This window comes from Prunus avium, chromosome 5 (genome assembly GCF_965620075.1).
Source record: "Prunus avium chromosome 5, drPruAviu1.hap1.1, whole genome shotgun sequence".
Classification (NCBI taxonomy): domain Eukaryota; kingdom Viridiplantae; phylum Streptophyta; class Magnoliopsida; order Rosales; family Rosaceae; genus Prunus; species Prunus avium.
Window position 1 is genome coordinate 20,269,864 of NC_142288.1, and position 25,892 is coordinate 20,295,755.

The 25,892-nt window shown below is 37.8% G+C and overlaps 4 protein-coding genes across 6 annotated transcripts in view; all 4 read left to right on the forward strand.

Annotated features, from left to right (window-relative positions):
- The window catches only part of LOC110753656 (general transcription and DNA repair factor IIH subunit TFB5-like), a 39,858-nt gene extending 14,433 nt beyond the window's left edge, over positions 1-25,425 (forward strand). Inside the window, exons 1-3 of one of the 3 annotated variants that reach the window (XM_088253274.1) lie at positions 23,713-23,824; positions 24,386-24,449; positions 24,939-25,425. In XM_088253274.1, the coding sequence (XP_088109400.1) occupies positions 24,415-24,449; positions 24,939-25,116 (213 nt within the window). In that variant the 5' untranslated portion in view covers positions 23,713-23,824; positions 24,386-24,414 and the 3' untranslated portion in view covers positions 25,117-25,425. Of the gene's footprint in view, positions 1-23,712; positions 23,825-24,383; positions 24,450-24,938 lie in introns of those variants that run through there. The other 2 variants (XM_088253276.1, XM_088253275.1) reach the window with 2 other exon arrangements.
- On the forward strand, positions 12,302-14,313 carry LOC148294489 (PPR containing protein). The gene is made up of 3 exons (XM_088252872.1): positions 12,302-12,861; positions 13,171-13,378; positions 13,752-14,313. Exons 1-3 carry the CDS (start codon positions 12,523-12,525, stop codon positions 14,000-14,002), a joined length of 798 nt encoding a protein of 265 aa, XP_088108998.1. The 5' UTR covers positions 12,302-12,522; the 3' UTR covers positions 14,003-14,313.
- On the forward strand, positions 16,321-17,505 carry LOC110753652 (uncharacterized). Its single transcript, XM_021954593.2, has 2 exons — positions 16,321-17,121; positions 17,215-17,505. Exons 1-2 carry the CDS (start codon positions 16,740-16,742, stop codon positions 17,379-17,381), a joined length of 549 nt encoding a protein of 182 aa, XP_021810285.1. The 5' UTR covers positions 16,321-16,739; the 3' UTR covers positions 17,382-17,505.
- LOC110753653 (Cornichon family protein) lies at positions 18,691-21,692 on the forward strand. The gene is made up of 4 exons (XM_021954594.2): positions 18,691-19,066; positions 20,316-20,497; positions 21,121-21,243; positions 21,342-21,692. Exons 1-4 carry the CDS (start codon positions 18,995-18,997, stop codon positions 21,373-21,375), a joined length of 411 nt encoding a protein of 136 aa, XP_021810286.1. The 5' UTR covers positions 18,691-18,994; the 3' UTR covers positions 21,376-21,692.
- Positions 25,426-25,892: the final 467 nt, after the last annotated feature.

The following is a 25,892-nucleotide window of genomic DNA, read 5'->3' on the forward strand; positions in this document are numbered from 1 at the left end:
AATTAGGCCCTAACATGCATGGATTGCATCATTTACTATCCAAAGCCCTCATTATTACCTAAAGCTCAATGAACTGAAAGATAAACACAAAAAGGATTAAAAGCACAAGTTTAACTCAAAAACATAACCAAATCATAAGCTAGAAGGGTACAAAATGATATGTAAATATGCACCGATCAGTTACTAGTCTTGACCTTTTTTGTACTGGTAGCTCCAATGGAGGGTATGGTCATCACAGATTGACAATAATAACCAAAAGGAAATCTATTGGATTTAGGTGGCTAAGTTGGGGACAATATCGGTGCTAGTGGTGGACCTATGCGGGATTTGGTACTAGCATTGCATAGTGCCGGTAGGGTAATGTTGGAAATTTGGCTCACCTAAGGATACAAAGTCCTCTTTTGTGTGCTATGGATTTCTACCTAAATTCCATGACATGGTTGACTCATTTCTAGAAGAATTTTGGAGTTGCCCATGTGAGTAAATATTGGCTTGCCATCTTTGTCAAAAATAGGTGACTTGTTTGGTGGCACAAAATGGTGGAATGTTTGGTAGCCATCCATGGTTAAGTTTGGTAGCCAACATTTGAATAGTGTGAGGTTGCATTCACACTCTTGCATATTTGGCTATATAAAGGGGTTTAGCATGTAAGAATAAAATCATGGCTTAAGAGTTCTCTAGTGTATCAAAGTGTAGAGCAAGGGGTGAGAGAGAAAAGAGAGCTTGGGGAGAGAATAGAGTTCTAAGGGGGTTTCTTTGTAAACCAAAGTTGTAACTTATTCTTTCATTAGTGAATTTCTCAAGGGGATCACCAAGAGGATGTAGGCAATTGCTGAACCTCTATAAATTCTTGTGTCATTTTGTGCTCGGTTGGTTTCTCAAGTGTAGTGTGTGTTAATTGTGTTTGTCACAAAGTCCATCAACAACAAGATCATTAGGGGAGGGTGAGTTGAGTTTGTTCTCAAATTCACAACAAGTGGTATCAGAGCTGTGTGTTGGAGCAGCAAGTGCTAGTGTGTTGAAGATGGCAAGTGACAAGGAAGCTGAAGTTGGAAGTAACTCTATGCAGAGGCTACCACAATCTGTCAGCATGAAGGTGGAGTTAAAGCCCTTCACAGGGAAGGAGAACTTCACGATTTGGCAAAGGAGGATGAAGTCAGCCCTTACACAACAAAATCTCAGCATTGTCTTGGGAGGCAAGGAGAAGAAGCCAGCAGCCATGACAGATGCGGAGTGGGGTGTGCTAGACGAGTTGGCTAGAGGAGCCATCGAAAACTATCTTACAGATGAGGTGCTCATCAACGTGATGAAGGACACAGCGCAACAAACATGGGAGAAACTCGAAGAGATGTTTGCAGGGAAGTCGCTGTCCAACAAGCTCTTCCTCAAGGAAGAACTCCTAAATCTTCGTATGGAGGAGGAAGGTAATCTAATGGAGCATTTGAGCAGCTTCAATAGATGTGTTGCTGACTTGCAAAGAATGGAAGTGTTGTATAATACGGAGGATAAGGCACTCATGTTTCTTACATCCTTGCCTCCGTCTTATAAGCATTTCCGAACGACGCTTATGTTCGGGAAGAGTACCTTGAAGTTTGAGGACGTGGTGCAAGATGTGATGACGCACCACAGGATGTCTCAACGTTCGGAGGAGAACTCTCAAGATGCTGGATTGATCGCAGGGAGCCGTTCAAGCAAGCGTGGAGGCAAGGGTAGCAACAGGAGAAATGCTAAGTCCAAGGACAATGAAGGGTGCTTCGAGTGTGGATCTACAGATCATTGGAGACGAGATTGTCCAGTTTGGAAGGAGAAGCAGAACAAGATGAAGAAAGCCGAAAGTTCAGCAAATGTGTGTGATGATGACATTTGTGATGAGCTCTTGACGGTTACGGAGGAGAGTAACGGGGAAGTCATGGCAAGTTCTTCGGGTAAGAGTTCAAGTTCTTCTTCAAGTTGGATTTTAGATTCCGGGTGCTCATATCATGTGTGTGCAAATAAGTTGATGTTTGACACATATGAGGAAAAGAAGGCATGCAAGATTATGTTGGGAGATAAAACTACATGTGAGGTTTTGGGCATAGGAACTGTGAAGATCAAGTTGCAAGGTGGTGAAGTTTGGAGTCTTAGTGAGGTAAGGTTTGTACCTGCACTAAGAACGAATCTACTCTCTCTTGGCTCTTTGGATAGACAAGGGTGTTCTTACAAGGCCGAAGGAGGGAAGCTCATGGTCACACAAGGTTCTGTGGTAGTTATGAAAGGGGAGATTCAACCAAACAACACATACAAGCTTGTGGGTGGTACATTTGCAGGTGGTGCAGAGAATGGTACCAAGGAAGAGCAGGCAACAAGTCTTAAAGTCAAAGAGCCAGTTCAACATAATGTAGTTGCAGGTTTGCTCAAAAGAAGCTGGGCAAGAAAGGTTAGTCAAAGTTGTGTGACTAACGGTTCATTATCAAAGGTGCTTGATTTCAAAGGTGTAGAAAGTGAAGTCAAGACAAGGGATGATGAGGAGAATGTTGTTGAAGGGAAACTTCTTGCCAAGGTGGTCATGGAAGAAACTTCATTTGAGGTGGAGCTTGACACAAGGGTTGAAGAAGGAGGGCAACAACAGCAAACTCACAAAGGGGTTCTACTTGAGTTGGAGCCATCATCAAGTGCAAGGTCCGGGCCCAAGGAATTCATCAAACCTTCCCTAGGTTTTGGATGGATGGACCAAGAAGTTCCAACCACGTTTCGGAGTGCTATAGGGAGCATGAAGTGGGAAAGTTGGAGAGGTGCATTGATGAAAAGAAGTGTGTTCTTAAATCCTAGAGCAAGGAGTGCTAAGAGGGGATTTAGTGAACAAAGGTTTGGTATGTGGTTTGCATATCAAGGGAAGTCCAAGATTCAAGGTTCCAAGGAAGCAAGGAGCAACAAATTTGGCAAGGGGGATCTCTCTTCTGCACAGGAGGTCCAAGTTACTCAAGTTTAGACTTGGGTGGAGTACCTTCCACCAAAGGTACATTGAGGCAAGAGGTTAATTGCCATGGTGGAGCTTTTGGAAATTACTAGAACGATTTCTAAGAGGTTGAAGAGGTTCTAGAGGATAACAATGGTTCACGAGGTGATTAAGGTTCGCCAAGGTGGAGATTGTTGGAAATTTGGCTCACCTAAGGATACAAAGTCCTCTTTTGTGTGCTATGGATTTCTACCTAAATTCCATGACATGGTTGACTCATTTCTAGAAGAATTTTGGAGTTGCCCATGTGAGTAAATATTGGCTTGCCATCTTTGTCAAAAATAGGTGACTTGTTTGGTGGCACAAAATGGTGGAATGTTTGGTAGCCATCCATGGTTAAGTTTGGTAGCCAACATTTGAATAGTGTGAGGTTGCATTCACACTCTTGCATATTTGGCTATATAAAGGGGTTTAGCATGTAAGAATAAAATCATGGCTTAAGAGTTCTCTAGTGTATCAAAGTGTAGAGCAAGGGGTGAGAGAGAAAAGAGAGCTTGGGGAGAGAATAGAGTTCTAAGGGGGTTTCTTTGTAAACCAAAGTTGTAACTTATTCTTTCATTAGTGAATTTCTCAAGGGGATCACCAAGAGGATGTAGGCAATTGCTGAACCTCTATAAATTCTTGTGTCATTTTGTGCTCGGTTGGTTTCTCAAGTGTAGTGTGTGTTAATTGTGTTTGTCACAAAGTCCATCAACAACAAGATCATTAGGGGAGGGTGAGTTGAGTTTGTTCTCAAATTCACAACAGGTAATCCTACGAGAATTTGGTACCAACATGCATTAGTGTGAGTGGTGGCCCTATGCATTGGTTCGGTGTACCAACACACATAAAATAGAGGCCCACTACTAACAGACCTGAGGCCTTTTGTACAAAATTTATTCCCATATCCACATCTTTTCATATTAAATTATATTTTTAATTTCTTTTTAAAATCTCGAGAAGCAAGGAAAAACCTTTAACCAGAGAAAAAAAATAAGAAAAAAAGAAAAAAGAACAAGTGTTGCCGGCTCTAGCGGATCCCCCCTCAGTCTATTTCGTCTTCCTCAATCCCAAGCTCCCAACTTCCTATCTCTTTTTGCGAAAGTGGCAGCCTCTTTTCACCCGACCACTTCTACTCCAAGCTTTCAGCCCCAAGCTAGACTCGCTCCTCCTCTCAGGTTCTCTCCCACATGGGTTTTGCTGTTTTTTCTCTCTTTTCTTCTTTAATTAATTTTGAAAATCAAGAAAACGAGATAAATGAATGTTTTTAATTTTAATCAGCAATTTGTATTCCACAGTTGTGCAACAAAGCATTATTCAGGGTTAAAGCTTCAATCTTTAGGTACTCACTGCCTCTCTTGTTAGATAATTTTGGTTCAAGAAGGCTACTAACTGCCTATAACCATGCTGGTTTGGTTGAAGAAGGCTACCGATGCTTTAATTCAATGAATGACCATGGAGTTGTGCCTTCAGGAGATCATTATGGGATCATGGTCGACCTTTTAGGCAGGGCAGGAAAGTTTGACAAAGCACTTGAGCTAATAAGGAGCATGCCTATGCAACCTCAAGCTGGGGTTTGGGGAGCTTTGCTTCTTGCTTGCTCATTACACAACAATGTTGAGCTTGGAGAGATTTCTGCTCGGAATTGCTTTAAATTGGAGCTTGATAAAAGCGGTTATTATGCTCTTGTTGCCAACATTATGCTTCTGCTGAGAGATGGGACGACGCGAGGACATTGAGAAAGGTTATGGAGAAGAAAGGATTCACCAAGATTCCTGGGTGTAGCTGGATGCAATCAATTTGAATTTTATTACAATTACCAGTTCAGAAGTCGTTTCCCTCTTTTCGGCCGGGTAGGCCGATGGAAAGAGTTTTTGGTCCTTCTTCTCTTGAGATGCGTAGGCGTGCCACCACCAAGCCACTTGATGGCTTGGATGGAAAGATCGTGTGAGTGTGTTTGCGCTTCTGACTTTTAATCAAACGATTGATCGGCCAAGTAAGGAACCTCCTCTTGGCCTAGGTTCCTTTTCTTCCTTGAGATCAAGGGTGATTGAGCTTTGTATGACTATTTTAAGGATTTTTGTGATAAGTGCAATGAATGTAAATGCAGTAAACAAAATGACAAAAATTTAAGTGCGAGAAATGTAAATGTAGTAAACGAAATGACAGAAATGTAAATGGGATAAAATAGATTAAAGCGATAAAGACTTGATTTAAACTTGAATGTAAAGACAATTTAAATTAAATTGCAAGAAAGTAAGCTTACACTAGGACAACGAAGAACTTGGGTAATCTGAAGAACTTGAAAGATAAAATCCTAGACTATGAAATGAAAAGTACAGGATAAAGAGATAGATTTTGTGTGTTCAGTCGGAGGTCCCTTTCTCTTCTTCTGACGACCAATTTATAAAGCTTCCTTCAACTCACAGGATTCGGCCATTAAATGTCCCCAACTAATTTTATCTTGAAAATCCTTCCAATATTAATGTTTTCCGGAGCTCCAGGCATGAACTGCCCAAAATGTCATTGGGATTGTGAAAACTCTCCCCTTGATATAAGGTGCAATAAGTCTTGGTATTGGCTACAAGTCTTCCCATCTTTGAATTCCACCTCTTGCAAGGAAGCTTCTGACTTGGTTAAGATTCCCACCAACATTAAGTGGCATGTGAACTCCAAACATTTTGATATCGGCTGCATGATGAGTTCTCCAAGTATTAGGAAGTTCTAGCCTTGGTTGAGAACCCGCGGAAGTTGGCAAAGGAGTTTTCTATATATATATATCTTGTCGGCCGATATTGATAGTTGTCTTACTAATTTCCGCCCAGATGATGAGTAGATGCCTCCCAAGTCAGTTTGCTTTATACATGAACAATTATATTTTCAAAGTAATATATTACTTTATAGCCACTTGATGATCACCTCCTTCAAAGCAAGTTCCTCAATTATACATATATATATAATAAAGCAAGACAGAGAGACTTTCGGCCAACCATCCCACTTTGAATACTTTCATTCATTCATTCATTATATATATAATAGCATAAGGATGAGGAAAGCTTAAACTTTCCAACCTGGCCGCATGTCCTCATTCACTCATTTATATACATACATATATATATAATTAAAACAATTAGTTTTAAGCCTAGAGACCTTCAGCCCAACTTGCGGCATTTCAAATACCTCCAGCCACAACAATTCTAATATTCCAAACCAAAAAGACTCGGCCGACACTCCTTTGCCCAAGAACCCGGCCGCATTCTTTCAGTTCCTAGCCCAGACGATTTCTCCAAGTTTCGGCTGCCTCACTGCAAGACCCCAGCCCAGCCGTGATTAATCCCCAAAACTCGGCCGTAATCTCAAGGTGCCTGGGTGAATTTTCCTACCTCCAAACATTCACTCACTATATATAATCATGAACCATGCATATTCATTTATTTTTCAGCCACCATGCATGCATATTCATTTACCTATAATAGGACACAATAACTTTTGGCCTATCTTCTCAAAAGACATCCAACCTTGGCCGCACTTGCATCGTTTCTTTTTGCAAACCCCAATGCTATCTCTCTAGCCAATTCTCTCCTCCAGCCAACTCTTTGGCCAATTCTCTCCAGCCAACTCTTTGGCCAACTCTCCAACTTTTTGGCCAATTTTCTCCAGCCAACTTTTCTCATTCATCCACCTATTATATATATATATATATATATATATATATATATATATATATATATATATTAGTGTAAACCAAAAAGGGAGGTTTTGAACTTGGCTGAAGAGATGGTTTGGACATGAGAAGACCTACGTGGGTTTACTTTGGTTTTCCCAAACTTGGTCGGCCGGAGTATTTGATCTCTTTGCAAATTAGGTTGCAAGTTTTTGGGTTGGAATCCAATTGTCTTGTTATTCATATGAATGAATGCAAAGTTGCAGCCGAAAGTGGTGTTTTGTTAACTAACAATTGGACAAAGGAAGCAGCAAATCACGTGGTAAAGCTTGGAATGTTGGTGTGGAATAGCAAGTGGAGCTTTGGATTGTTGCAAATGTGCAGCTAGGAGGCTCCCACGTTTAAGCCCTCCATATCATGTTTCATATATATATATATATATATATATATATATATATATATATATATATATATAATAGGTGGATGGATGAGAAAAGTTGGCTGGAGAGAATTGACCAAAAAGTTGGAGAGTTGGCCAAAGAGTTGGCTGGAGGAGAGAATTGGTTGGAGAGATAGCATTGGGGTCTGCAAAAAGAAACGATGCAAGTGCGGCCAAGGTTGGATGTCTTTTGAGAAGATGGGCCAAAAGTTATTGTGTCCTATTATAGGTAAATGAATATGCATGCATGGTGGCTGAAAAATAAACGAATATGCATGGTTCATGATTATATATATAAAGTGAGTGAATGTTTGGAGGTAGGAAAATTCACCCAGGCACCTTGAGATTACGGCCAGGTTTTGGGGATTAATCACGGCCGGGCTGGGGTCTTGCAGTGAGGCAGCCGAAACTTGGAGAAATCGTCCGGGCTAGGAACTGAAAGAATGCGGCCGGGTTCTTGGGCAAAGGAGTGTCGGCCGAGTCTTTTTGATTTGGAATATTAGAATTGTTGTGGCTAGAGGTATTTGAAATGCCGCAAGTTGGGCTGAAGGTCTCTAGGCTTAAAACTAATTGTTTTAATTATATATATATATATATAAATATATAGGGGGCGGATCCGTGGCACTATGTTTTTGACACAAATTTTGAACCATTAGATTTAAGCAATATTAATGGCTGAGATTAAATCTAACAACTAATTTATTATTATCTTTCTAATAATTACATTTATTCAAATTATTATTATTTTAATATAATAATTATGAATTGCACAGTACCCCAAATTCTACATCTCCCTACCTCCAAGCCCATCGTTGGTAATCTCCATAGCCTCAATGTTCTAAAAATCACCATTTGCCCACCATGCATATGGAGTTTGAGAAAATACCCAAGTGGACATGGGATTGTTAGGATCAGAAAGCGCTTCTCTCCACTTAAAACTAGAACGAATTTGGGGGACTTCCATGGGAGGGCAGGGTAATCATGCTCTTAGTTTCTTGAAATTTCATTAGGGATGATCACAATGAATTTCAATCAATTGCTTTTCCACTTTATCAGTAATCTTAATTTTATTTCAATATGTAATAAGTTAGCAACTAATTGAGTGAGTGAATCAACAACCATGGCTCCTTTTTATTTATTTATTGTTAACTCGACATTCTTCATGATATTAAAATCTATAAATTTTGGCAAAGAAACCTGCAAAATATAATGTTGGAGAAAGAGGGATGGAGAGACCAGAGAGACTCGCAGAAAGAAACTCGCAACCATGGCTCCAATTAATACGCCTTTCAAAGCAATCATGCATCTATTTGGCGGTGTGGTTTCTGATTTGACTCCTTATGAGGATGAAATTTATGGTGCCGGCTGATCTCAATTTGGACCATCTGATTAGGGTTCTAAATAGACTGGATGCCATTGTTGAGTGCTGAGTGCTCACCCTAACGAGCAATAGGTAGAAAGGCAAAGAAAGTAGGAGAGTTATGGATAGTGTGCAATTGGTAATTATTATGTTATAATAATAATAAACAATGATGAATAAAAGAATTATTAGAAAGATAATAATAAATTAGTTGTGAGATTTAATCTCAGCCATTAATAGTGTTTAAATCTAATGGTTCAAAATTTGTGTCAAAACTTGTGTCAAAAATATAGTGACACGGATCCGCCCCATATATATATATATATATATGTATGTATATAAATGAGTGAATGAGGACATGCGGCCAGGTTGGAAAGTTTAAGCTTTCCTCATCCTTATGCTATTATATATATAATGAATGAATGAATGAAAGTATTCAAAGTGGGATGGTTGGCCGAAAGTCTCTCTGTCTTGCTTTATTATATATATATATATATGTATAATTGAGGAACTTGCTTTGAAGGAGGTGATCATCAAGTGGCTATAAAGTAATATATTACTTTGATAATATAATTGTTCATGTATAAAGCAAACTGACTTGGGAGGCATCTACTCATCATCTGGGCGGAAATTAGTAAGACAACTATCAATATCGGCCGACAAGATATGTATATATATATATATATATATATATATATATATATATATATATATATATATATATCAGTTATTCTCTTATCCGGATGTCCGCACGTTATTATCGTGCGGATCCTATTGTAAACAGGCAGGAAAACAAAGAGGGGTAGTACAAAATACACTGTGTCCGCACGATAATAACGTCCGGATGTCCGCATAAGAGAATTTCTGATATATATATATATATATATCTGGGCGGAGTTTCTATATATATATATAGAAAACTCCTTTGCCAACTTCCGCGGGTTCTCAACCAAGGCTAGAACTTCCAAATACTTGGAGAACTCATCATGTAGCCAATATCAAAATGTTTGGAGTTCACATGCCACTTAATGTTGGTGGGAATCTTAACCAAGTCAGAAGCTTCCTTGCAAGAGGTGGAATTCAAAGATGGGAAGACTTGTAGCCAATACCAAGACTTATTGCACCTTATATCAAGGGGAGAGTTTTCACAATCCCAATGACATTTTGGGCAGTTCATGCCTGGAGCTCCGGAAAACATTAATATTGGAAGGATTTTCAAGATAAAATTAGTTGGGGACATTTAATGGCCGAATCCTGTGAGTTGAAGGAAGCTTTATAAATTGGTCGTCAGAAGAAGCGAAAGGGACCTCCGACTGAACACACAAAATCTATCTCTTTATCCTGTACTTTTCATTTCATAGTCTAGGATTTTATCTTTCAAGTTCTTCAGATTACCCAAGTTCTTCGTTGTCCTAGTGTAAGCTTACTTTCTTGCAATTTAATTTAAATTGTCTTTACATTCAAGTTTAAATCAAGTCTTTATCGCTTTAATCTATTTTATCGCATTTACATTTCTGTCATTTCGTTTACTACATTTACATTTCTCGCACTTAAATTTTTGTCATTTCGTTTACTGCATTTACATTCATTGCACTTAAATTTTTGTCATTTCATTTACTGCATTTACATTCATTGCACTTATCACAAAAATCCTAAAAATAGTCATACAAAGCTCAATCACCCTTGATCTCAAGGAAGAAAAAGAACCTAGGCCAAGAGGAGGTTCCTTACTTGGCCGATCAATCGTTTGATTAAAAGTCAGAAGCGCAAACACACTCACACGATTTTTCCATCCAAGCCATCAAGTGGCTTGGTGGTGGCACGCCTACGCATCTCAAGAGAAGAATGACCAAAAACTCCTTCCATCAGCCTACCCGGCCGAAAAGAGGGAAACAGAAGTACAACATGTACAATGTTGGGGCAGGACTTAAGTTAGAATTCCTGTAGAAAACCAGAGGAATTTTGTGGACTGTCCTCAGCTGGCAAAGACTTTCCTTGTAGGTCTCCTCTTTTCATTCTTCAATTCTTTACCTAGCAAGGTACATAAGTAAGATTTTCTTGATCTTCAGCTAACTCCTTGGTTGAGTTTATGTAACAGTAATAATTGTTATTTTAAATCATTAAAGAAACTGTTTAAAAACAGGAATATTTTAGACCATCTCCATTTATTGTAGTTGTGTTGCAGCATTTGCTTTGTGCTCCATTGAATGGAAGCTGAAACTCTTAGAAGTCTGAGGACTCATTTGGTATTCCCAGATTTGGGCCGTTTTGTTTGGGCCTTAAAGAAAAGGCTTCCAAACTCTGTATATTTAAAAAATTTAACATGTTTCTTTTAAAAAAAATAAAATGTAATCCTATACATTATTTTATGATTTCGACAAGTTGGCCAAACTAAGGAGAAAGCAATCATTTGTGAATCATTGCTAACTTTAGATCTCTTTAATGGCATGTTTACTAATTCATAATCGAAATTAAAATCAGAGTTAAATTCTGATTATAAATTACTCGTGTGTTTACCTCACATGAAAGAATGAAAATACAAGTGGGGCCCACACAAAATTAAGAATTCAAACATAATTTTGGAGGAATTAGACTCTTGGGTGAGAGGTGATAACCCATCAAGAATCCATCTTTTTTACCCATTATATTGTCACACAATTTTTAAAATTCGAAATTTGTCATCTACTTTAACACAACACCAAAGGCCTTTTTGTGATCAAATTGGTTTTTTTTTCTTCCGATTCATGAGAATTTAGTAACACAACTTATAAGGAATCAGTACAACATAAAATAAAATAAGTATGCATGGCTGCATGATCTTATAGATCCCATGACATGTGAGAAGGTTGAAATAAAACATCATGTGTGTGGCATTTTTCTTCAAAGCAGTTCTCAAATGGTTGATATACGTAATGAATCATTGTTGTGTATAAACTCTCCTTTTGGTTTGACTGTAGACAAAGTTGTAGATGATCAGAATGAATGTAGCATTTTTCTATCGTATAAATACGTGTTAAGTATAAACAGTGAGAAATGATCAATTATACGGTGTATTAGACTAATTAGATGACCCATTATTACCTAATGGAAAAAATGTCCCAATCAAATAACTAACGACTTATTTTCAGGTGTTTGTCAAAGCCTAAAAATATGATTTTGTGAATCATGTCTTTGAATCTTGAAGAATTCACCGTCTTTAAGCCTAATTGGCTCGATACAATCTGGAAGCTAGTGTTCCCTTTCAATTGGATGGACGGTTTGTCAATTTCTATGACAATATTTATTATTTTATTTACGTCTTGTGCTTTGCCTCGTCATTTATGGAATATAATAAGCTGTCCAAATGCAACCTCTTCCTGAAATAATTGAAACACTCACACTTCATGTAGCATATTAGAGCAGTGAAATTCCATTTGCACCCCACCAATTACTTATTCTGGTGCAAGAGGGTAGACACATTATTTTGATCAACTGTTCTAACTTAGACCTATAAATGGGTCGGATATGAATTAGATAATTCAAATTTATTTGGTTAATTTAACGAATTATCAAATTATGTGACAAGATCTATCTTCTATTAATGACGTCAAATTCATATGAAAATCCGATCCATTAACAACTGGATCCTAACATACAAGTGGAGCAACTAGACAACTTAATTAATATATCTAAAATTCTCACATGTCATGGCCAAAGAGAAAAGGACCTTATCAAACCCACACCATTCCTCATGCTTCAACACCTCCATCCCTAACCTTGAATACACCCTCAATTGGCACAAGACAGAAGAAGCAAGACCTCAAGGGCATTTTTGACATTACAAACCTACCAATCAAAAGTGGTGACGTTGACTGAGAAAAAAAAAAAAACAGTTATTACACTGTGCAGCACAAAGAACCTTTCCCGTTCCTCTCAAGCAAAACCCACCAACTTCCTTTACCTCCTTCAACTTCCATTTTCCATCTAAGTTTCTTCTCCTCTCAAATCTCAAAGCTTCCAAAACCCAATAAACAAACAACCCATATTCAAAATCTCAATCAACCCACTATTTATACTTTGATTTTACAACTAGATAATTTATTTACATGTCAGAGAGGGGTCACCGGCGACCATCTCAGGCGACCAGAGGCCGGAAAGTAAGGCCGCCGAACCCCTCGCCGCACCGACGGAGCTTTCAACATCGGGGATCGCCCAAGCAGCACCACCATCACCACCACTCTAAGCCTATCAAGATTCTCAAGCGATGCTCTTCCGAGCCCATATTGTTCTGCTCGTCGGCTGGTAGCGATTTTGGGGAGGAGGGTTTTCGTGTTCGAGACCTGAGGTCGGAGCCGGAGGGTGTTCTGTTCCGGCCTCAGACTTGTACGGACATCTTTGCTTCGTCTCCTTCGTTGATGATGCCCTTCTCCCCCCAGAAGCAAGAGGTACGACGGTCAAAATGACTCAAAGTTTTGTTTTTGCTTTTTCATTTTCATTTATTTATTATTATTATTTATGTTTTTCGGAAGGGGATTTTTGGGTTTTAAATTGGGTTGAATTGTAGGTGGGATTTTGGGGGCCCTTTTTTTTATAACGATTTTCATTTACTGTTTAGAATATTTTGATAGTTCAAAATCATCTACATGACCTGCTTGTACTTCTCTCTGTTAATTTGAAGTTGAAACTAAAATGGATTAATCCTAATAAATTAATATGGCTCAGGGAGCTGAGATGTGGTAAATTTGGCAATGCAGGGATACATGAAAGATGCAAAGGTGGTTTTGAATGTGTCCGTTGAAGGAAGCCCGGGGCCGGTTCGAGCCATGGTTAAGCTGGGATCTACAGTGGATGAGACAATCAAGCTTGTTGTAGACAAATATAGCAAAGAAGGTCGAACTCCCAAGCTTGATAAGGATGAGGCCTTGTCATTTGAGTTGCATCAGTCCTATTTCAGCCTTCAAAGTAAGTGAAAAAAAATTCTAATATTTTGCTCAAATTTAGTGTTTAACAAGATAATTGCATTAGAAATTGAAGTTTCTCTTTGGTGAGTTTCTTGTTTTATGGAAATAACATGTCCATCAAAACAGAGTATACTACAAGAAATGTGGAACATGCACAATTTTTTGTTAAAAATAAATAAAAATTATGGTTTTGGATCTTGGCTTGCTTTAGAGTATCAGGTGAAAGTGTTTTTTTTATGCTGGACTGATTCATAATAAATCACCATTTACTTGACTGATGCAATAAGGAGAAGTTTGTTTACTGACCAGTGTTTGATTTTGTTCTTTCCGAACTAGGATTACAATTTTTGTTGATCACTAGTTTGATTGAATAGGTTTGGATAAATCAGAAGTAATTGGGGATTGTGGCAGCAGAAGCTTCTATCTTCGAACAAACAGCAGCAATCGCAGCAGCAACAATGGAGGATCAACTTCTTTCACCTCTGAAGCCGTTCCTGCGAGAGCAAACTCTCCTCCACCGGCGGCACGCCCCGTCTTCTTACTCCCGAATTTTTTCGCTCGTAAACTTGGCAAAATCATCAGGAGGACTCATAAGCTTTGGAGAATCATAATCTGCACGAAATGAGCTGTACAAAGAACCAAAAAAATATCATTGCTCTAGAGTGACACAATATTATTCGTGTTGCTCTAGAAAGAGCCTCTAGATGTGGATGTCAACCGGACCACATCTCTGCGATGCATTGTCGTCATTCTTTCTCATACCTTTTGAATTTGATTTATGTAATGCTGTGAAGATTCCCTCATTACAAGATTCACATGTATATAAATGAAGAACAAGAAAATACCAATTGTTCACTTGACCAAAAAAGAAAAAAAAAGAAAATACCAATTGTTCATTTTCTTTTTCTTCATTAATTACGAGGTACAATTGCTTTATTTATGTGCCCTGAATCTAGGACTTACAAATTTACTCAATTTTCACATTTTGCTTCATGACTTTCTTTCTGTCAATTGTTTGTATTTATTTAAGTCTGAATTGCTCTCATGGTTTCTTTAGGTTTGTTAAATCGATTTAGTAGCTTCTCTATTGAATTCTGCAATTGTGTCAGCATCCACAACTTAATATGTGCGTATATATATGTATATTTTTTCTTTAATTAACTGAAAAGAGATTTAGACTTCCCTTTCTTCTTTTAAGGAACCAAAGTATTTTGTGATCGCAAACGGGGTCTAGTCTAGTGGAAATGACCTTAAATTGCAGACCAGTGGTCTTAGCTTCGAATTCAAATGACACCTTGACAATGTGCGAGAGGAAATTCTCCTCCCATAATGTCGGTTGTATATATATATAAAAAAAGTGATCAGAATATAACATATGTTTTTTTCATTCCTACATGGGCTGCCGAAAGAAAGGTAAATTGCGTGGCGTTAGTTTGAACCAAGAGAAAAACCTTTTCAGTTGTAATGCGGATGTCTTTATCTTATTCTTAACTTTTGACCATAAAAAGGGAACTAGCACCGGCCAAGGAATGTTGAGTTTCCACTACATCCTAATGCTCAATACGTATGGTTGAAAATGTTCTGCCTCTTGCAAATTATTTTGGTTTTGCTTCTGCTTCTTCTCAACTTTTAGTTATCATCTCTTTGGTAAATTCGTAAAAAAATCTTTCCTTATTGAGGAATTCATCAAATAATTTTATTTGAGGGACATCTTTATAGAGCTCACTCTATATTGTATTTCACTAATCCAATTTGTAGATATTCATTCAAAGATCTTCTCTATCAAAAAAATCATTTGAATCCGATATCATTTGACCACTCAATTAAATTATTGAAATTTAAATGTTTTCTCGAAACACCGTGTTCATTGATTTTGTTGGTCTCAATTAGATGCTTTAATGATTTTCAATTTGCATGATTTTTTACAAGGATGATCTCTGAATTTTTATTTTTTTCTTCGGTCGAAATCATATCTCATTTAATTAAAACGCCAAATAGGCAGGTGTACAAAGCACAAACCAATGGCACAACAGAACCAAATAGGCAAGATGATCTCTGAATGAAGATGTGAAAATAAGAGGGTTTGGATCTTTGAAATTTTGTTCATAGGATATCCTAATGGGTGTCTCTCAAATAAAATTATTTAAGAAATCCCTCTATATATATAGTTATTCTTTCATCTGGATGCCATTATAAACAAGGAGGAAAGTAGAAAGAGATAGTAGAAAATACACGGCGTCTGCACGATAATAACGTTCGGACATCCGCATAATAATTTTCGGACTTTCGCATAGGAGAGTTTGATAATTTCATCTCATGAATTAGTCAACTTTTACGGGTTGATTGTCAACTTTTGAGGTTTCTGTCATTCAAGGTAGGCACTCCAAAATGAAATTAAGCCAGCAATAATATAATGAAGATTCTCTTAAAGCCAACCAAATATTCTTGTTGAGGGCAAGCCATGGCTGTGCCTTCACGACAAGTCAACACCAGTGTTGTGCTGGCAAGTCTCCTCCCTCTTCAACTAGAACACCCATTACAGGTGTTTTTCATTTGCTTCCACATCACGTGTTCCTTTCGACATACAAAAATATGCCAAATTTGTCACGAAAACCATCTTCCACCTCCACGTACGTATCCCCAATTCATAGACAACAAGTCTTTGCCAATTTAGGCTTCCTTAAAGACTAAGGATTACCATGGACACTGACAATAAAATGAAATCTCACACCAATCTTGAAGTCTTCATTCCAAACCAAATTATGCTTACCAATTGGTTACACGACATTGGAAAATACTAAAGAGAATACATTTACGTAACACTTTTTTAACAGAGACGATACACAATGTAATACATAAATGTGATTTCTCTAACATTTCTCGTAACTACATAATGTACGCGTCATCTTCTAGTTAACTAATCATGGAGTTGTATCAACTCTCTACTTGAGTAGAAGGAAACCCACAAATGTGGTCCCAAGTAGATGAGTTTAACCAGTTGAGAACATAGAAAAAGTTTTAACTCATTTCCTTTATTAACCGTTGGAACCAGTGGCATGCAACAGCCTAACCGTCGTAATAAAGTAAAACTCCAGGTACCTTTTGAAGATACGTTACTTCTGGGAAGCTTCTTGCTTTCTTCCTTTTAACTGCAGCATATCGAAAACCTTGGACGGAAGTCTCTCTGCCTCTTTGTACCTCTCTACATTTGTCCACAGACTCGACAGCACTCAGCTCAACTCTTCAACATATTATGACAAAAACCCCAACTCCCATCACTCTCACTCTCATTTTCTCACACAAGCAATTCCACAAACACCTTCCCTACATTCTTCATTCTCGCCTTCTCGCAACCACAAACCATGATTCATCGATCACACCATTACCGGCGAAACCACTTCCACGCTGTTCCTCCGGCGACCTTGGGGAGGGCGCTAGCGCTTCATACGTTTCCTCCGGAGAGTCGCACCGGTGAGCTCGTTCGCCGGCGCGGCGGCCTCATCTCCGTCCCCGTGAAGCTTTGGCCGCCGCCGGAGACCCACCACCGGATGACGAAGCTCCTTCTAAACGTGACGATCGAGAGGAGCTTAGGACCTGTGCAGGTGGTAATGTCGCCGGAGAACACCGTCAGCGATTTGATCAAGGCGGCCGTAGAGATTTACGTGAGGGAGAAGAGAAGGCCTTTGGTGAAGGAGACCGATCCGCACCGTTTCGAGCTTCACTACTCGCAGTTCAGCTTGGAGAGTAAGCAGGCACTTTTGTTACTATGACGTGGCGTGCTATGAGTGGCTGTTGTATTGAAGGTCTGGAATTAATTAATTTTTAATGTGCGTGCAGGTTTGAAGGGAGATGAGAAGTTGATAAAGTTGGGGTCTAGGAATTTCTTCCTGTGCAGCTCAAAGTCGAAGCCCTCTGCCAATCATTCTAATTGCTGTGAGGAGGCAAAGAAGGCAACCAGGAATTCTCCATTTCCTTGGACAAAGTTTGTGGATTTCTTGCTGTAAACTAATGTCGCTTTTTCATTATGTATTTTCATCAATCATGCATGTTTCTATAACAAGTTTTCTCTCACGTGAAAAGTTGTGGTTTAGATGTGGAAATTTTATTAACAAAGCCTTTTGGTTAACATAGTGCTATGAAATCACATGGGTACTCTTAAGACTTCATACCTCTTCTAACATTGGAAAGAGAGCATAACTAAATGGTTATTAGTCTACTTCTAATCTACTCTCGAGCAAGTATCAAAATTTGTGACGATGTCTGATGGGTCATACTAGATTGGACTATCTCAATTGAACTAGACAAGTATATAAGGCGTTGTTTGGTATGTTAAGATTGGACAACAATCCAACATATTGTGTCTTATAAGTTTAATATAAACGGATATGACCCGTAAGGACTGGATTGGACTTTACTCCAATTCAGTCCAAACCAAAGCCACCAAACGAGGCCAAAGTTTGTCACGATGTTTGATCTCCAGTTATACCTTTTTTCTCTTTCTCAATATTGGAATAGGTCATGCTTTTGAATTCTCACTCCTCCATTAAATTAGAAAAAGTTTGGATTTTGAATGTTCGGTCTTACATGCATTAGACTGGGCTAGGCTTCGCTAGCCTTGATGGGCTTTTCTCTTTTGTTAGGTGGATCTCACTGTGCTAGTGTTTGATTTGATGTTGGGCCTATTTGACTAGCTCTTACTTGCACAAGTATTGGGCTAAACTTGGCCAGAGTTGATTTTTTTTTTTTCTTTCTTTGGTCCAATGCTGCTATTTATTTATTTAAAACATGTAAGACAAGGGGTTATCATTTGGCACACGGGCCGTTGGGGGCCCACTCGACCCATTAAGAAAATTCATGATACGCCCTGTTAGTTAGTGGGCTAGGCTTGAATTAGGGTGTCTAAAGTCCGGCCCAAATCATAGGCCCGGCTCAGCCTGTTTGAGCCCATAAATGCCCGGCTAGCAAGTCTGAAATTTATGGAGTTTCAGCCTTTAATAAAAAAAATGTTTTTTTTCATCTCAATCGCATATACAAAGTTGATTTTCCTACAACTTTCATATATACCATCACTCTTGTCGTTAGTAAGTATGTTAACCATTAATGTGGCAATATATGTTCCACATAGACCCACTCATATGGTGCCACGTAGTGTGACAATATTATTAATTAAATAAATAAGAAAATATTATTAATGAAATAAATAAATAAATAAATATCCCATATAGACCCACTCATATAGTGCCACCTAGACCTGGCCGACGAGCCCCAAATGGAGATTATCGTTCTTTGGTTTATTAAGTTAAAAAAAACCAAAATGGCATTAATCATTCATCCTCCTCGGGGCACCGCGTTGGCTTGAAAGACTTGACTACCATTCTCGAGTCTCCTCCGCCCGTCCCAAAAAAACAAACGAAAGGGAAACAGCTCCGATCCTTTCCGTGTATCCGCAGCAAACGCTAAAGACCCAGCCGCGCGAACTGCGCACTTGCACCTCTGTTAGCACATCTCATTCTGGGGCTGCTATCGTGCGCACGTAGAATCGAACACACACACACACACACACAGAAGAGAGAAAGAGAGATTAAGTCAGTAGTGTGAGAGGAAGAGGAGGAAGAGCATGGAAGATCTCTACGTTTGGCTCATCTCCTTCTTCTTCCTCATAGCCTTACTTGCCCTGGTTGTTTTCCAGGTCAATCCCTAAAACCCCTTTTCATTGTTATTTAACTTTTTTAAAAATTATTATTTCAATTTGACATACATTCTAATGAGCTCCTTTTCAATTTCAATTTCAATTTTATGGCTTAAAAGAGAGCAATCAATCAAACAAAAAAAGTTCACTTCTTGCTCACCAAAATGGCACTTATAGTTTAAAAGGGTATATTTATGATGTCACAGTGTGTGTGTGTGTTTTGACAATAATTTCTATGTTGGTGATACAAGAATAAAAGAATTAGGTACATTACTGGCAAATGCTAATAGAAAACGTGGTGCAACTTGAAAGCTCATAGATTTAATGAAAATGCATTTTCCCTTTTGAGTAAGTTTTGTGTGTGTGCACTTTGTAACATAACATATGGGTTTCTCTACAAATTTAAAGTTCAACCGTGGATTCCTATGGCTTATAGCTTAGCTTAACTAGATATGATCCAAATGCATTTGTTCCTTCTATAGGCTTCTAATCTCTCTTATAGCTACTTACATTTGGTGGATTCTTAAAATCCTTTATTTTTCTTTATTGTTCGCTTACTTTGTCATTCTTTCATAATGGGAGTTCAGTAAGTCTGTCCCTTAGTTTATTTTTCTTTCTTATGTTTTATAGAAAGGAGTTTTTCGAGTCACATGGATGTTTATTTAGTCCTTTTTCGTGGCGATTGGAATTGTCTTCCAATCCCAATGTTAAGTTGAAGCCGAAACCAAAGTACCATCATGAAGGAGTTCTGCTGGAAGAATTTCCTGGAGCCTACAAATGAATGAAATATCAGAAAAATTTGCCTCATAGTTTCACTTTTCGATCAAGAGAAAATGGAGACATATTTGATTCAGTTAAATATTCCTTATTTCCACATGAAACCTGAAAAGTGGTTGTTACCCGTTACCTTGGTAGCACCAAGTTAGGATTTTCTGGTGTTACCTTTATTGTTCTTCAGTTTTGTTAGACTTGGTTTGGCAACCCCCATACCCAATTATTGTAGCTTGTTGAGGTGCTTAAGCACCAATCATCTTGTATCTGTGATGGCAATGCTAATGGCAGTAAGAGCAAGTGTTTTAATGTTGAAATGGCTGGTGTTAAGGGTATGTTAGGACATAGATGTTTCTTTAAAAATGTTAAGGCATAGACATAACTATTATGTATAATCCTATAGTATCTGATTGGCATAATATTATTTCTACTGTTATACTTTTAAGAGATATGAAATTTACCACTTCAATTGTTGCAGCTGATGTGTCTAGCGGATCTAGAGTTTGATTATATCAACCCTTATGACTCTTCAAACCGGATAAACAGAGTGATTCTGCCCGAGTATATTGCAGAAGGAGTTCTAGGTGCCTTCTTTCTTCTAACAGGGCATTGGTGCATGTCACTGTTTTGTGGTCCATACCTCTACTATAATGTGAAACTGTAAGTTCTCTTACTTTCCATATAATGCTGATGCAATGCGTTGTGATTTCTTTGAACCTTGAAGTAAAGAGAAGAAAAAGATGAAGCTAGGATTACCAAAATCAAGACATATGCAAAAATAAGAGTAGACAAGTAATCAAACAAATAGGGAAAAGTGATTCTTCAGATGAAAGACAAGATAAACACTAAGAATCTAGAGTTAACTTGGGGAAGAGAGAAGAAAAGAATGGAGGGAGGAGGATTGGGGATGGGAAGGACAGCTCTATCATAATTTTAAAATTCTTTACAATTACCATCTCTGCCGAAGAATTAATGTTTGAGCGCTCATGTAGTTTTGTTCTGACTTGTAGACGCATAAACACAACATTTAGATAAGTATTAGAACGCTTCTCAAAGGCTTCAGACACTATCACTGATTCTTGGATGTACATGGAAATGTAGGGTCCACACATGCTGGCTGATGATACTTAAACCCAAGTGCCATGGATAAGTTTATGATATAGCTGTGATTTCTAGACGAATTTATGCTTTAGTGCAGTGATTGTGTCTTGGTGTTGTGAGCTACTGAATGTGCTATTTGTTTAGTTTTATGTTCTGACTAAGCATCCACTTTTTTTGATTAGGTATATGAGAAAGCAGCACCTGGTAGATGTTACTGAGATATTCAATATGCTTCACAAAGAAAAGAAGATCCGGCTTTTCAAACTCTTCTATCTTGTTTTCCTCCTGTTTCTCTCGATATTCTGGTATGTGGCTCAGAAAGTTGCACTTCTTCTTTCAACTGTTCTTTTTCTGTATGTTCAATACTGCTTAGTTGCATTATCTTATTCGCACATTTTTGTAGGATGATTCTAACTGCATTGGAAGACCATGAATAATGAGGGACAACAGCTGCCTTAACGGATTGTCTGAATGGTTGCCACTAATTGCTGCTCCTTATCAAGATTGTTGCCACCAAATCATGACTGATGTAGTTTGTGGGAGATGGGTCAAGGGTTGTATGATTGTGTGGGATGGTAAATTCATCGGTATAGTCTGTGACATTTTTTCAAACTTCTGTTATAGCTGTAGTTTCAGGGATTTAGGGTTGTGTTTTCTTGATTCAGTATTCAGACATTGTGCTGTCTCAAATATAAATCCGTGTTAATGAACAACGGATACGTGCATGCATTGCAAGCCCCCTTGGTTTTTTTCAGTCTAGCTTAACTTCTATTTTCTTTATTAATCCACAGAATCATGATATAAGCGTCTGATTGCACAGCAATTTAGTCGCGAGTCACTCTTTAAATGTGTAATTAAGATCAATTTCACTTTTAGAAACAAACCTCAATTATTATAGTTTAGCCATGGCACTGGTTGATGTGGCTACACTGACCAAACAGGCATGGCATGCATTCACCAAGGCCTCATTAGCAGCCATGGTTATGACATGATTGGCGATTGAGGAGGAGGGGATGATTGATAATTCTTCAAGTTCATACACGATTGTTTGAGTTTTTATAATTTGATGTGTAAATTTTATAGCACCAAATTAAAATTTTGCATGCTACAGTTGTGCTCCTTGATGACTCTGGTTAAATACAGTTTCTATTTTAGTTTTGATAGATTACATCATTATCAACTTGGGTCTGGAAAAAAAAAAACGAAGAAGAAAAAAGAAACAAATAATTTAAAGTTGTAACAGGGAAGCCTGGGCAATGGTCGTGGCTAGGATTCTCAAAAATTTAGACTCATCGCACACCATGGGGGTTCGAGCCAACGGCAACAAAGTTAAGGTCTTCGCGCGCTACCAACTGAGCTACACCAAGCTGCTGTTGATTAAGCACCGGATTATTTTATTTTATAGAGTCCCACATCGGGAAAGTAATATAGTAATTTACACCTTAAATATAGGGGTTTCATTGGTAATAGCACCAAGGCCTTTAGGATAAAACCCCACACCTATAATAACCAAAAGGAAATCTATTGGATTTAGGTGGCTAAGTTGGGGACAATATCGGTGCTAGTGGGTGGACCTATGCGGGATTTGGTACTAGCATTGCATAGTGCCGGTGGGGTAATCCTACGAGGGTTCTATACCAACACGCATTAATGTGAATGGTGGCCCTATGCATTGGTTCGGTGTATAATACGCATAAAATGGAGGCCCACTATTAATAGCTCCGAGGCCTTTTGCAAATTTTTTATTCGTCCGCATCTTTTTGTATTAAATTACATATTTAATTTCTTTTTCAAATCTGGCCAAACAAAATAGAATTTTTAGTACAACGTTGAATTTAATCAAGAGACCCCAAAGACAAAAGGCAACAGTTGTGATTGGTTATGGTACTCTTTCAAAGTCCAGCATCTTCCACAATTTATGTTTATTCAAAACACTGAAAGCAATTGGATCACATAACTACGGGGCCTTTTCACCATAGCCATCTTTCTCGAGTTTAGAAAACAGTTTAACTAAAAGACCACGAAAACATTATATTAAATTAAAGCAAACAAGAAACACCTAGGTTTCTATCACCTAGTTGATGAAACCCTTAAACCCTAGTAACCGCTGAGATCTTCGGGTTCTTAGCTTCAATCTAAGGTCAAATTTGGTGGATTTTAAAGATTTTATTTTTTATTTTTTTGGGTATAAGCTGAGGAAACTTATGAATATTATTTGATTTATTTGATTTAATATTACTCGTAATTTATTTTGTATCACAATTTACATAAAAATAAAAACCCATAATTAAGATTTAAATTCTTAAATGAAGGCTTAGCTGCAATCCTTTGGAGTGGTGATTGCTACTTTTATATTGTCTCATTTCTCATATTAATTGTTATACGTTTATTCAGTAGATGAGTTTGATGATCTAGAAGTAGATGTGGGTTAAATTTATTTATTTTTTATAAAAAAAGTATAGGGGGAAGATTGGCTACTCTCACCACCAGCATCAGGGCAGACCCACAACCTTAAGGCGGAAGGACTTACGCATGGGCTAATTTACATGTTTAATCAGTTGAGTTTTTTTAACTCTTAATTTTAATTTTCTTAGTTTTCTGTGTCAATTTTTTGCTTAATTATATATGTAATTCATAATCAGTGTGACAATGTTATATCTATTCTAATGGTCAACAGTAGAAGTATGAATGCAAATAAAATTATTTGGAATATATATAAAAAAAACCCTTTTAAAAAGAAATAAAATAAAATATTTATTAATAAACAAAAGAAATTGAATAAAATAGAAGAGAGACTGCGCTAAATACACTTTGAGAGGGTGACGCCAACCGAAACCCCTGGGGATAGACAGACAAAAGCTCCACCGACCTCTGCAGCAGAGTTATGTATGTAAATGTTAACATCTTCAAGTTCAAAATTCGATCTTGTTGGTTGCTTCTCCATGATTTGCCTTTTGTTTCTACCATCTATTTGGGCAATTTAAACGTTTTAAATTAACTTTTTTTGCTTCTTTTGGGACTTCGGGGTTCGCAGAATGAGCTTGGAATCGTTGTTTTTCTGGGCATGTAATTGTGTTTGGTCCTTATACTGAATGGGTTTGATCTAATATGGGTTTATTTTGTTTCATATGCTGTTCATAACAATTTTTTGTGTTTTCACCATAATCTCTATGATATTAAATTTGCGTAAAAGAATTAGTTTAGGCACTGAATCCATCAAAAACTGACTAAATATGTATATGGTTTAACAGAGATTGCTATGTTATGTAATGGAACTATTTTCATTGCTTTGATTAATTCTTTCTTGTGACGCTTAGGACTAGAAGTTATACCATTAAGCTTTGGCTTAGCATATCATCTCTCTCATCCTTTGTATGCTAAGGTTTAGGATCATTATAATCGAAGTATTTTGGTCTCATCTCTTGGTTTTTGTTGCTGTTGTTGCAGTTCAGAATTTTTGAGGGTTTTGATACGAGATGGTGAACGCCACTAAAGGATTGTTCATCTCTTGGTAAGATAATTGTATGAACTTTCTGTTGTGCATTTCTTAATTTTACAAAAACAAGCATGGGTTTCGAGGATATTAGGTTGCGGTTCCTCCTCCCCTTCACATATTATAAAACTATGTCAAAACATAATAATGAAAATATGAGAAGTTTTAACATTTTGTATTGCTGATTGTCATTTGGTTTGACAGCTTTTCTCTTTTGGGTGTTAGTCTTGACCTTTTTTCTACTGGTAGCTCCAATGGAGGGTATGGTCATCACAGATTGACAATAATGTTTTTGAGTTGAAAGTGAGGCCTTGATTATGAAGCTTCTGGCTTGTGTAAATTCTATGATACAAAGAGCAATTCACCAATAGATTTTGATTTATCCAGGCATTCATTGCCTGTTGACTTGATCCAGCAGTTCCTAAAAGAGTAGTTTGAGTTGCTTCTTTTTCCCTTGTCAAGCTCTCTTTGTTTCCAAAACCAACCATTTGTAATTCTCTTGTGCAGCGACATACCTATGGCGCAATTCATCATCAATTACAACAATACACTGCCCCCTTCACAGCAATTCATAATACATGTCTTGAATAGTACTCACCTGTTTGTGCAGCCTCATGCAGCTGAAATGATAAGAAGCGCCATTTCCGAATTTAGAGATCAGAATTCTTATGAGAAGCCTACTTGAATCCTTTAGAGACCAAATTGGTCACTTTGTATTTGTATCTTGGTTTATTGTGTCCATGTATCAAATCTCTCTTCCAGCTCTTTGTCAACTGTAGCTCTTATTTAAACACATTGAAGCGAGCCACAGAGCTTTTTGAAAAACATTGGTTGACGTTGTTCCGATTTATTTAGTCACACATAGACATTTGCTTCTAAACTGGTTGTGCAAGGATAATGGGTTCCTTTCCTTTGCAATTGCTTTTGAATCTAATGAGATTGGATTATTTAATTCTGGTTATTATAAAGGAAAATGAAATTTCTATTTTATCTTTGATAGATTTCATGTTTATGAAGAGAAAAAAAAAAATAAGAAGAATGGGAGAAAATATTCCAAGAAATGTGTACCCCTTGAGTCGCCAACCGTGGTTCTCGAACAGACGACCTTAACGATAAAGAACTTCCGGTTTGCCAACTGAGCTAGACGTGCTTCTGTTGTCTAATATATGCATTATTCTTATTTATAGAGTCCCACATCGGGCTATTATAATAGTAATTTACACCTTAAATATAGGGGTGTTATTGATAATAACACCAAGGCCTTTAGGATAAAACCCCACACCTATAATAACCAAAAGGAAATCTATTGGATTTAGGTGGCTAAGTTGGGGACAATATCAATGCTAGTGGTGGACCTATGCGGGATTTGGTACTAGCATTGCATAGTGCCAGTGGGGTAATCCTACGAGAATTCGGTACCAACACGCAGTAGTGTGAGTGGTGGCCCTATGCATTGGTTCG

Coding starts and splice junctions, on each gene's coding strand:
- LOC148294489 (XM_088252872.1), top strand. CDS start 12,523: ATGTCAGAGAGGGGTCACCGGCGACCATCTCAGGCGACCAGAGGCCGG. Junction 12,862..13,170: donor TCTCCCCCCAGAAGCAAGAG/GTACGACGGTCA, acceptor TTGGCAATGCAG/GGATACATGAAAGATGCAAA. Junction 13,379..13,751: donor GTCCTATTTCAGCCTTCAAA/GTAAGTGAAAAA, acceptor TTGATTGAATAG/GTTTGGATAAATCAGAAGTA.
- LOC110753652 (XM_021954593.2), top strand. CDS start 16,740: ATGATTCATCGATCACACCATTACCGGCGAAACCACTTCCACGCTGTT. Junction 17,122..17,214: donor CTCGCAGTTCAGCTTGGAGA/GTAAGCAGGCAC, acceptor ATGTGCGTGCAG/GTTTGAAGGGAGATGAGAAG.
- LOC110753653 (XM_021954594.2), top strand. CDS start 18,995: ATGGAAGATCTCTACGTTTGGCTCATCTCCTTCTTCTTCCTCATAGCC. Junction 19,067..20,315: donor TTGCCCTGGTTGTTTTCCAG/GTCAATCCCTAA, acceptor CAATTGTTGCAG/CTGATGTGTCTAGCGGATCT. Junction 20,498..21,120: donor CTCTACTATAATGTGAAACT/GTAAGTTCTCTT, acceptor TTTTTTGATTAG/GTATATGAGAAAGCAGCACC.